This window comes from Stomoxys calcitrans, chromosome 3, assembly GCF_963082655.1.
Source record: "Stomoxys calcitrans chromosome 3, idStoCalc2.1, whole genome shotgun sequence".
NCBI lineage: Eukaryota > Metazoa > Arthropoda > Insecta > Diptera > Muscidae > Stomoxys > Stomoxys calcitrans.
In genome coordinates, this window is record NC_081554.1 from 172,946,480 (window position 1) to 172,958,985 (window position 12,506).

Genomic DNA, 12,506 nt, shown 5'->3' on the forward strand with positions numbered 1-12,506 from the left:
AGTAGAACACGAATCTGATACATATTTTCAAAGCCAAGTCACTGAGTGGCCGCCCAACCCCCAAAACAACCCCCAAGCCGGTCATGTTTGCCGACTATGGAAATATGGGGCTCAAATTAAAGGTATGCGGGAGTAGACCACGTATCTGATATCAACATTTGGGACCAACCGTCTAGGGAACGTCCCACCACCATAACTACCCCCAAGTAGAACGTATTTGCTCACCAAGACAATTTGGGTGTTCAAGCTCTATATTTATAGTTTTTAGGGACTACATTCAAAATTTCAGCCAAATCGGGCAACAATTGCAAGGGCTCAAAAAGTCTCATGGTGGGATCGGTTTATATATGGGAGCTATATCGGGATAAAGACCGATTTAAACCGTCATCCAAATCGGACAAATATTGCCGCTTGTAAGGTCTCATGAAGTCATATCTGGAGATCGGTTTACATGGGGGCTCCATCAGGTTAAAGATCGATTTGGACCGTACTTGGCACAGTTGCTGGTAATCATAACAGAACACTAAATGCAAAATTTTAGCCAATCAGAAAAATTTTGCCGCTTCCAGGGGCTCAAGAAGTCAAATAGGGAGATAGGTTTATATGGGAGCTATATCTAAATCTGAACCGATATAATCCATTTGCAATCTTCAACGACCTACATTAATATGAAGTATCTATGCACAGCGGCTAGCTTAACGTGTTCGACCTCTATCGCGATTTCGACAGACGGACGGACGAACATGGCAAGATAGACTCAGAACGTCGAGACGATCAAGAATGTATATACTTTATGGGGTCTTGGACGAATATTTCGAGGTGTTACAAACGGAATGACTAGATTAGTATACCCCCACCATCCTACGGTGGTGGCTATAAAAAAATAAAAATATAAGATATAACATTAAATAGTGTGTATACTCACCATAGGATCCTCCATTTTCATCATTATCATCTCCATTCTTCTCATATCTGTTGTTTCCGCTAAAGCGACCTAAAATGAATTTAAAATTATTTTACATTTCAAACAAAATGCAATTTAAATATTCGTTTTAGACAAAGATGTCTGCTTTTACTCTACTATGTTATAAAGTTACAAAATTATTTCGGTAGTCCCGGGTTTTGTGTATCAGAACCATTGAAAATTTTTTAAAAATGTTAAGTTTTTGAATTAAGTAATTAAGATGTCTCCAGCACCGTTTGCAGTACCTTCCAAATAATTATCTGCGATCTAATCTATATCGCCTATAGATAACACCGACAATAATACCTAGGAAGTCTATTTTTGCATTACAAGAATATGAATACGATAACATCTAAATGTCGGAATATGTAAACAGTGGGACCCGGACATAAGAAATTATTGAACGCACGGTGAGAAAAATACCCGTGTGACAACGGGTAGATATCGCTATAGTATTTAGAATGGTTAAAGCATAGGGGCTCGCGAGATCAAGGACCTAAGTTTACCCGGGCGCCTTCTGGCAGGCCCCAAAATTTGGTCACCTCAGTATTTCGAAAATTTGTTGGGGCTGCCAAATCTTCGTTTCCTGTAAAGTGACCAAAAATCCCTTCAAAAAAGTCCGCTTGAGGTCTACAATATCTCGTCTTGTTTCGGAGATATTCGTATTCTAATTAGTTTGTATTGCAATTTTGATCGAGAAAATCTCACCGCAATGCCTTCGAAATTTGCAAAATACTAATCAGGTACCGAGTTACCGCATACGTGAAGGAGTTAAAACGTTCGAAATCTCTCTATTGTGAATTGTATTTCTCTATTGTGGTTTGTTTCGCTTTACTGGTCGGAATTTTAGAAATTTAAGATCGGGAATGTTTGAATCGAGCATTATTTATAAAAACTTGGACATACAAACTTATAAATAAAGTGGTAAAACACCCATTAAATACGAAATGAAATTTCATTCGATACGATAGAGCACCTAAGTTTCGGCGAAATCGGAAACCTTTTATATGCCAAATGAAGAAGAATGTCGCAGGGCCTAACACAACTCACTGTCCCAAATTTCAGCAAAATTGGATAATGTAACTTTTATCGGCCAAAGACCCCAAATCGGTGAATCGGTCTATATGGCAGCTATATCTAAATATGGACCGATCTGAGCCCAATTGAAGAAGGATGTCGAAGGGCCTAACACAACTCACTGTCCCAAATTTCAACAAAATCGGATAATAAATGTGGTTTTTATGGGCCTAAGATCCCAAATCGGCAGATCGGTCTATATGGGGGCTATATGAAGATATAGTCCGATATAGCCCATCTTCGAACTTAACTTGCTTATGGCCAAAAAAGAATCTGTGCAAAGTTTCAGCCCAAAATCTCTATTTTTAAAGACTGTAGCGTGATTTCAAGAGACAGACGGATATGGCTAGATCGTCTCAGATTTTCACGCTGATCAAGAATATACATTCTTTATATGGTCGGAAATGGGTATTTCGATGTGTTGCAAACGGAGTGTCAAAATGAATATAACCCCATCCTTCGGTGGTGGGTATAAAAAAAGTTAATTTGTTGTCATGTCCATATTTTCATGTGGAGGTGACGATCCTCGTCAAGCTCCTGTGTGAGCAAGCTCATTCCAGTCCAAAGGACCGATCGCTGCGGGAACAAGGTGGCCTTTGATTGTTTAAAGGTGCCAACAAATCGCCTTGTCATATCGAGCATCATGGGCACTCAGTATTTGTGCATGAGCCGGTGCCGCCCGACCTCTCACTGAGAATCTGCGCTCGATAACGCTGATTGGCCGCGACTGCCGTTGCAGCTACTACGTATGGGGCATTCCACTATCCGTAATCTGTGGACGCGCCCAGTAGCTCGCAGCTAAGCTTCTCGTTATAGCAATGAGCACCACACAGATCGGACCTCAATGTTCCAGCCTGAGTGCTGCTCACAGCTATCCCGTGCCGGGCTGTAGGTGAGATGCACTTATAACCATTCTTTCATTTAACTTTCTGATGTTCATCCCCCGATTTGCTCTATTTTTTTTTTTTTCGAAAAAAACTGAATATGTATTAAAGTTTCGACCAGGTCAATCTTGGTACTTTTCCTTTTTTACCCTGTGGTGGGTGGATATCAAAGTTTCGACCGGGTCAAAATTGGCGCTTTTACTTTTTTAATATAAATTCATTCAAGTTTGGAAATAATTTAGTCTACATTACCTGCTCCACGGCCACCACGTCCTCTGCCACCGACTCCACGCCCTCTAAAGCCACCACCAAAGCCATTGCGATTATTGTTATAACCTCCATTGTCATCACCTCCGTCATTCTGATCCTGGAAGCCACCATCATTCTCATTTTGATAGTTATCATTGTTTTTGTATTGATCGTTGTTGCCAAACCCTTTGCCACCAACGACCTGGGAGCAGAAAGGAACCATCCATTAATGAAATAAATGAAGCAATTGCTATAATTCTCACTTGGTTTAACTTACCTCAGTATCGTTATCACCCCAATCCGACATTTTGCTTCTGGTTTTCCTTTCAACGGCTTTGAGTAATGGTCTAGCACAGGCTTTAGTAGATTTCCTGAAATGGCATGATGATAATTGGGTTTGCATTATAGATTGGCAATCATCGCCCGAAAAAAGTTGATTGATTTGTTGAAGATAATTCATAGTTTTTTCTAATGCAGTTTTAAGTTCTCCCAGAATATGAAGGAGCATTTAGCGGCTAAAACTGAATTGCAAGTTTTTTAAATCTTAATACAAAAACTAAAAAAATTTGTGCGTGTGTTGCACATTTGATGGTTTGAAAAGCACATATGCGGCACAACTCTTTGGACGATATAACATTTTGCGGTTGAATCATAATTGCAATTTGGGAAATTCATCTTTTTGCCTCATTTTATATACAAAACATATGCTTTGTTTAACATCCATATTTTTGTTGTGCCGTTTTCCCTTTTGACAACGTATGGGGAAACTTGCAATGCAACAAAAATGATTAGCTAGACAATAGGGAATGTGAATGACTAGCCAATAGGGAATGCGAATGAGATTCAAAAAAACCTCATAAATAGGGAATGCAAATGAGATTTAAAAAAATGTTTAAAAAAAAGTGAAATGCAAATGAGAGAAATAAAATCTCAACAAGTGAATTGTATAAATAAGTAATGTTTTCGGATACACCAATAAGAAAAAATGGCCTGTTTGAAATTGTCTCTTTATGGCTAGAGTTTTGTTGCCCCCGAGGAAGACATCGTCAAGGTGTGTGGTCGTTCCCCTCCTACTATCCCGTTTGGAGTTTTACAAATTCCAGAAACACTGAGCTTTTACTTTTCATCAGGAGGAGAAATCTGGGTGTTTAAAGGGGACTTGTCTTATATGGGATAGAGCTTCCACTCTCTTCGAAGACCATGTTCGTGGGCGTGATTTTTGACCTGTAACTAAGCTGAAGAACAAATGGTCAATAGGGGGACTGAATGTGCTCTATTTCTGTCGCTACTCGATAGGAATGAGTTGGGGACTTAGGCCGGGGACGGTACACTACATGTTTTTACGGCGTTTGTTCGGCCGATCCTCACCTATGCATGGTCTGGTGCGCCATCGAGCTTTGAACAACTATTCCATCCTCAGCGATGGTGATCTCTGGAGAAAGGAAGATTGCCCCGAGAGAGAAGCTGAATGCTATTGTCTGCCTTAGGCCTTTAGCAGGATTCACTAATAGAAGATTAAGTCACTTACAAAAACATAAAGTGAACCCATGTTCATCATTAATATTGAAAAATTCTGCCTATTGTGAATGTTAACAAATGACAGTAAAATTTTTCTCTTACAAAATTAAGCATATTGCACATCCATACATTTTTTTCTTTCTATTTCACATCTTTTCCAAATACGCCTTGAAATGTTTAAATTTTGTGTATTTTATTAATTGGATTTGAATTTGAATATTAACAAACGCACATTGCAAGCAAGAAAGAAAAACGTTACCAAAGCGAAGTTTGACAAGCTTAATAACGAAAATTCAAAAAATTATTCATATGTCGGTTGATTGTTTGGCTTAACCTTGTTGTGTGAAACCTGAGCCTTTGGAAGTTTTGTAACGAAGATTGCCCTCAGACTGGGGACTTTGGACATTATTCTGTTCTGCGGGTAGATAGAGATTAAATGCCGACTTTTACAGGATGTTCAATGACGTGCAGGATTCACTAATAGAAGGTTAAGTCGCGAAAACCAAAAGTTGATAGGCCCCATGAACATCATTAAGAATGTCAAATCTGCCGATTGAAAATGTCGTCATAGGGGAGAAAACGTAAACAAAGGATGAATGTAAAAAGAGAACAAATTGACATCCTCAATGACAAGTACTGATATAATTAAAAAAAAATTGTATGTCGGCTGGTCGCTTGGCTTAACCTTATTATATGAATCCTGTCTTATGATTAAACGCATTGGATAAATATGTTCCAGATGGAATGCTGACACCACATGTTCTAATAAACGGCGATAAGATTAATCGCTAAGCTGTTTTGAAAACAAGACGTTTTTCCTTTACAATTAATAAGGGCCAAACGACTCGTTTGTCACAAAAACAAGCCATTCAAAGCTTACGACCCAAAAAATTATAAAATAAACTAAATTTTATGCTGTCTATGCTGACTTCACTTCACTGGATTCGGAAACCATCTCAACAATCCACACCAACTGAGATGTTTTGCAAATTTAATTTTTTTACAGTCCAATTTAAATTTTATATTTGCCTATTATAAAGTTTTATTTTCTCTCGCTATGTCTATAAAATGCTGGTTTATTTTACAAATTTTTTAGGTAGAAATTTGATTTTTATTATTTGACATTATTCAAAGCTGTGTTTATTTAGCACAATTTAGGCATTTATTTGGACTCACATGCTTTGAATTACTTGTTCTTGTTGCAAACGAGTTGTTTTCAGAGCATTATAATGGAAAACGTGTTGTTTGCTCAAAACAGCTTTGGTGTGAACATAGTAATAAAAAACAATCCCAATTGTTAAAAAATTTAATTTGCAAAACATAATTTACAAATTAAAAACGAGTTGTTTTCAGTGCATTATAAAGGGAAAACTAGAGACTCACACAAAACAGCTTCGGTATGAACGCCTTATTAAGCAACAAGTTGGGCAGACATGGCATTATCAACAGCTAAATGGACTGGGTTGTTTTAGTTAATACATTATGCAGACCAAAAAAGCTGTTTTAAGCAAACGGCTCGTTTTCCCTTTATAATGCTCTAAAAAGTACATCATAACATTTATGTTTGAGTGTGAAAAAGTGCAATTTCCAAAACATTTGAACTAGTGTGAAGGGTTGAGATGTTTTGCAAAACGACAAAAGCAAAACAAGTTAATGTAGACATGACAACAGCTTAGCGGTCTCCCAAATGGACGCTGAACTCCATAAATAAAACATTTAATTTGATGGTGAAAACGTCCCATAAACATTTTCCCTCGTGCTTGTCAATCAATCCAGATTGACAAGCACGCTACTTATGCAAACAAAACATGACCTGTGTGCACTAGGCCAACGAAACACAGCCATTTTTTTATTTCGATAAGCAAACTCGTGTTTTTACACCAACACATATGCACTGAGTGTGAACATACACACGTGCATCAAACCAACTGTCAAACTGGTGGGGACCACTCAACACACACGCGATGAAAAAAAGAATTTTCTACCTACGTGTGTGTATGGGTGAAACATACACACAATACATGGATGACGAGAGAGAGCAAAGAGAGTTTTAGCGAATAAATGCAAAGAAGAGAGAGAAGAGATTATTTTAGCGAGCTCCCTCTTTTGATACCGATGTGTATACTACCATGCTTTTCATGCTTTATTTTTCAATTGCAAGGCATGTAGCGTTCTAAACCCGCGACGAAGACTTCAACAAAAATAAAGATTTCATCAAAACCAAACCACGAGACGAGAGACATAGCTGAGAGAGTGAGAATTGTTTCTTCGTCGTTCTTTTTCCATCAGTCATCCATCCATCCACTGTGAATTTTGTAATTGGGTGTATGTGTGTGTACACAGAACGAAGCTTTATGTGTGTGCGTGAGACTATTGAAAAAGCAAGAAGAAGAACGCAAAAATAACCAAAATTAAGGTTAACACAAAATACATTGCAGTCCGCTAAAAGATTTTGGGTGCAAAACTTTGAGGAGGATAAAAGTATAAAATTTTTAATTAAAAAAAGGAGAAGTGAATAAAAAGTAGAGAAAAGCTCACAAAATAAAATCAATTTTCACACACAATTATGGATTCTGCTGGGAATAATCGTTATGAACTTTTGTTCATGGACGAAGATATTAGTGATCCATTAGATAATATTGTTGCCAAGAAGAAAAAGCAGGTTAAGACTGCTGCTGCTACGGCAACAACGGCGGGCGGCCCTGCTGGAGCGGCCACAACTGGTGGTGCTGCTGGTGGCAACAAGACAACGAACAAAGGCCAGGCCACCAATCCCAATGCGAAGAAATCGACCAACCAAGCTGAAAAGGAGAACAAACCCATGAACAGGAACGACAACAAAAAGCCAGGCAGTGGTGGAGTCGCAGCTCCAGGTGGTGGTGGTAAACAAGGTGGGGCTGGTGCTGCTGCTGTCAATGCTGGTGGCGCTGGCGCCAATCGCAAACGCAATAATGGTGAGGCTGTGGTGTCAGCACGTGAAGGTGGTCAAGGGCAACAACAACGCAATGTCAACTTTAGACAACAAAATGGAGAAACACGTGAACAACGCAATAACCGTCGCAATGTACGCCAAGGTGGTGAGAACAATAATGCTACTGCTGCTGGAACTGGCGGCGAAGGTGGCCAACAATTCAATAATCGTGGTGATCGTCCCCCACGCGATCGTGCCCCACGCAATCGCAATTTTGAAGGAGGCAATCGTAAGCGGGAATTTGATCGTCAATCTGGCTCGGACAGAACTGGTGAGTTTCCAACCTATATACCTAACTACATACATACATATGAACAAATAATTCCTACTTAAAAATAAAGTTCCCCCCCCCCCCCATTCACAAGTCTTGAAAAAAATTCATTCACTAATTACTTGCTGCAGTAAACAATGATCAAATTTCCCACCAAATTTTCAAAAGTTTGGTTTTCTTGAATTAAAAAGTAGAAAAATAACCAAGGTTTAAAACAGGCATGGCATGGGGGATAATGGAAAACAAAACCTCAAAAACGCAAAAAGAACAGAAAAAAACATATGGTTGTGTGCGCGCGGTGCGCCTTGCTCATAGTCTTCGTTGTCGTCGTATTCGTTATTCGCTAGCAACAATAATGATGATGAGGTGATAAGAGCACCAAGCCAGCCGTTCAAACGGCGAACCAACCAACATCAAGAAGTGGGGTTAATGGCATAGTAAAACACCACAACGATGATGATCGCGTCAGGCAAACAAGCAACACCATGCTCGATTGTCCACCAAACGAAACGAAAAAAAAAAACATTAAATCTGACAGACAAGCAACAACAAAAGAAAAGAACAAAAACTCAAACTACCTAACGATTACTGCTACCACGTTCCTTCTCCCTTATCTATGCGGGAGGCAGAGAATATTTTGTTAATGCCTAATGTGCTGCCACTTTTCTTCATCCCACTATCTTGTGTTTTCCCCCTGCTTTCCTTCCCATCTCCCCTTCTCCTTAGCACCCCACCAAAAGTGTAAATTATTTTTTGTTATGAATTAGTTCTCATTCAATTCTTTCTGAAAAGTGTTAAACATTTCCTTTTTGTTTGCCATTTTTTCTTTCAAAATATTCGAAAAAATGTGATCGCCATTTGAAAGAATCCAAAAAAGAACACGAAAAAGAACCAAAAACAAAATATGCATGCACATACATGTGTTTAAAAATAGTCTCCACATACTCTTTGACTTGCCATTCGTCGTCGTTGTCGTGTTTCACATTCTCGCCTCAGCAATATTGCTGAGGAAAACAAAACTCTGAAAAAAACCGCCGCCTTTTGAGACAACAGAGATGATAGAGTCGTATTGCGCGCTGCTTTGCGTGCCTTTGCTACTTTCAACCTATAGAAGAATTTGCGATGGTACTTTTTTTAAATGTAGTGCGTAATTTAAACAATCTGTTAACTAAGAGGGGGGAAAGAGTCAGAGCCAAGTAAACAAAAACAAATAATTAAAAAAAAAAAATGTGAAAAATGCCTTCAAATGGAGGATTAGCAATAAGAAATATTGTAAATATAGCTTTAGGAGTATACCAAACTATGACAGAGGTTTAAAGAAGAAATGAAGGAGCCAACAATTAGTTATCCCAAAGAATTATAAAGGCCTCAAAGTCTTGTCTTCTCCACATGCCCTAAACACTCTATCATTTGTCACACCTATAAATGTGCTAAATGTCCCGGTAGCAAAATGATGCCATAATGATCTTACAAACCTATAGCCACGACTTGTCACTATCCGCATCTTTTCCACATAGGTTTTTGTCGTCCTTGATCTCTCATTCCCCCTCACCCCCTATGGCCCGGCATCAAAATGATAAAGATTGTGTCATGCGTAGAGACGTTATTCTTCTTACAATCCAAGACTTGCGATCTTACCGTTCTGGTTAGTATTGAACCTAAGCAAAATAATTAAGATTGTGGTTTCTAAATGTGGACGGCTGGACCTTTTCTTTAAGCTATACGTGTAGCTTGAACTACCAGATGGGTTTTGTCAAACAAAGACTGCGGCAGCATCTCGTACGACTTGAAGTCCTTGCTGGGCACCTTATCTGAAACCCCTTTCAAATCAGTTATGACTCCTACCGTCGCATCGAATATCCCACGATGTTATGACCTGCTTCTATTCTCTATCCAATACACTCCACCGTCTTTAGTGTCATCGCCGCAGTGGCAGTCTAATACTCCACAAACAGCTACCTATCAATCCGGATCAGCGGCATCAGACAGAAGCCGAACGGCATCGGCTCTTGCTTAAGTGCTGAGTGCCTGTTTTTTGATATGACGAGGCGAGCTATTAAAAAACCAAGGGCCATATGTTCCATTGAGCTTAAAATTGAATCGGCAACACTCATTGATTTGCGAGAAGTTTGCTCCCAGTTTCTTAATCGAATGTTCATGTGCAAATTTGCATTTGCATATGTTCCCTGTCAATTGGTCCTTTGAACCGAACACGAGCTTGATTACCTATTGGAGCTTAACAAGGATAGCAACCTCCGCATGCAAATACAATTATATCACAGGTACCGGATATTTTCCATAAACCTAAATCTTTTGGGAGCCATTTATACAGAAATCCTTTGCCTTTTATGATCAGGAATATTATATTTTCAGACCGTCCAAATCTCAGGTACAGTATTTCCTATCAAATAGCTGATTCGACAATGTGGAAGTCCATTTTGCTTAGAATATCGAATATTGTAGCATGAATTCATAATTCCTAGCTGCTGCATAAACAAAAACCTCCCTTAACTTCCCGATTTTGGTCGCAGCTGCCCAATTCAAGATAAGCCTCTTTTTTTAAAGGCTCAGGTACAAAGATATTTAAAAGACAATTATGTGGGCTTAGTTTTACTCAACATGACTGGAATTGAAATGCGCCTAAAATGCCTAAAAATACTTATATATATTAGTTCAATACATCCCGGTGGTCAAGATTTGCATAGGATGATTAAGCAAATACCGCTTAAAATGTTTTTTGTTTTCTTTCGCAGATTAATTCGAACAAGCATTGTGAAATAATGGCTTAAGCAAAAATGGCTAATCCAAAAATCTAAGTCTAGAGGCGAGGTATTATGGAAACAAAAAAAAAAAAAAATAATAGCAATGAGTCGCCCATTGTAATTATCTACATCGGACATTTTTGTGGCTTTTTGTTACATGCTCTGAATGAATAAATAAATAAATAGCAAAAGAAGTAAAATTTTTTGGTTTTGAAATAAAAATCAAATCGCTATAAGGATTTATATGAATGCTATATCAAAAATCAGTAATGGTAATACACATGACATGACCAAGTCCCTTAAAAATTGGGCTTTCTGTTTAGATACGAGAACCAAATCAAAGCATACTCAAAGTAAGGGGGTTATATATAAAGGTCCCAGTATTTTTAATTGTGTATAAATGTCCCAGTATTTTCAATTGTTGTTATTACCACATTTCAAGCTCCTGTAGGTGAGCAAGCTCGTTCCGGTCCAAAGCACCGATCGCCGCGAAACAATGTGGCCATTGGTTATTTAAAGGCTCCAAAACTCGCCTTGTCATATCGAGCATAATAGGCACTCAGTATTTGTGCCAGAGCAGGTGCCACCCGACCTCTCACCGAGACTCTCCGCTCGATACCGCTGATTGTCCGCAACCAATTAAAGCTTGAACAGAAAATTGGATGGCACAATGTTTTACAAATAACAAAAAAAAAAAATGCAACTCATAGATTTAATATGTCTATAAACGTCTGCAAATGCAAAAGATTATTTCAAATCATTATTATTAAATTTTTTTAATTTTTTTTATTTTTTTCTACTATTTTTATTATTTTTTCATATTAATTTTTTATATACATTTCTTTATGTTAATTTTTTTCTATTATTTTATTGTTTTTTATTTATTTTTTATATTTGTTTTTTTTTTTTATTATTTTTTATATTAATTTTTATACTTTTATTTTGTTGTACTGATTTTTTACATTAATTCTTTTAACCTTTATTTTTTATTAACCTACTTTTTTAATTTATTTTTTATATTTATTTATTTTTTATTAATTTCTTTATATTTATTTATTAATATTTTTATACTTATTTATTGATTTTTTTATATTTATTTATTCATTTTTTTTATTTCTTTATTAATTTTTTATAATTATTTTTTCTTTTTTGTGTTTATTTTTTCATATATTTTTTATATTTATTTTTTTAATATTAGCTTTTTAATATTTAGTTTTTTATATTTATATTTTATTTTATATTTACAGGTTTATACTTTTTATTGTTTGCTTTTACATTAATTTGTTATTTATTTATTTATATATGTATTTTTAAATTTTTTATCTATTCCTTTATTTATTTTCGTTAATTTTTTTGTTTTTTTTTTTTGTTTTTTATTTTATTTTTTTATTATTTTTATTATTTATTTTTTTACTTTTTTATTTTTTGATTTATTTTTTACTTTTTTATTTTTTGATTTATTTTTTTACTTTTTTATTTTTTGATTTATTTTTTTTTTTTATTGATTTTTTTTTGTTTTTTTTTTTTTTGATTTTTTTATTATCATAAAATATTGTTTATTTTTTATTTTTTATTATTGTTTATTTTTAATTTAATTAATTTTTTTAATATTATTGTTAATAGTTATTATTGATAATCGTTATTATTATTGTTATTAATCGCTAAAAATTTGAGGTGAAGTCTCAAGGATGGGGCGGCATCCGGCCCAAAAGAACCCTCAAACGAACATCTAGACTTATCGTGGCAACGTGATACTCAAATGCCCCATATCTAGAGCTGGCAAACTATCGATAATCGCAACATACGATAT

At 36.5% G+C, this 12,506-nt stretch overlaps 2 protein-coding genes across 5 annotated transcripts in view; one reads left to right on the forward strand and one right to left on the reverse strand.

Moving 5' to 3' along the window:
• LOC106091458 (ATP-dependent RNA helicase vasa) overlaps window positions 1-12,506 on the reverse strand; it is a 57,051-nt gene that overhangs the window by 17,840 nt on the left and 26,705 nt on the right. For 2 of the 3 annotated variants that reach the window (XM_059366115.1, XM_059366114.1), the window contains exons 2-4: window positions 3,452-3,545; window positions 3,178-3,376; window positions 926-994 (exon numbers count right to left, since the gene is read on the reverse strand). In XM_059366115.1, coding sequence (XP_059222098.1) covers window positions 926-994; window positions 3,178-3,376; window positions 3,452-3,481 — 298 coding nt within the window. In that variant the 5' untranslated portion in view covers window positions 3,482-3,545. Of the gene's footprint in view, window positions 1-925; window positions 995-3,177; window positions 3,377-3,451; window positions 3,912-12,506 lie in introns of those variants that run through there. The other variant, XM_013257983.2, reaches the window with a different exon arrangement.
• The window catches only part of LOC106091459 (TATA-binding protein-associated factor 2N), a 15,802-nt gene continuing 10,153 nt past the window's right edge, over window positions 6,858-12,506 (forward strand). For both annotated transcript variants that reach the window (XM_013257984.2, XM_013257985.2), the window contains exon 1: window positions 6,858-7,934. In XM_013257984.2, coding sequence (XP_013113438.2) covers window positions 7,259-7,934 — 676 coding nt within the window. In that variant the 5' untranslated portion in view covers window positions 6,858-7,258. The remainder of the gene's footprint in view (window positions 7,935-12,506) is intronic.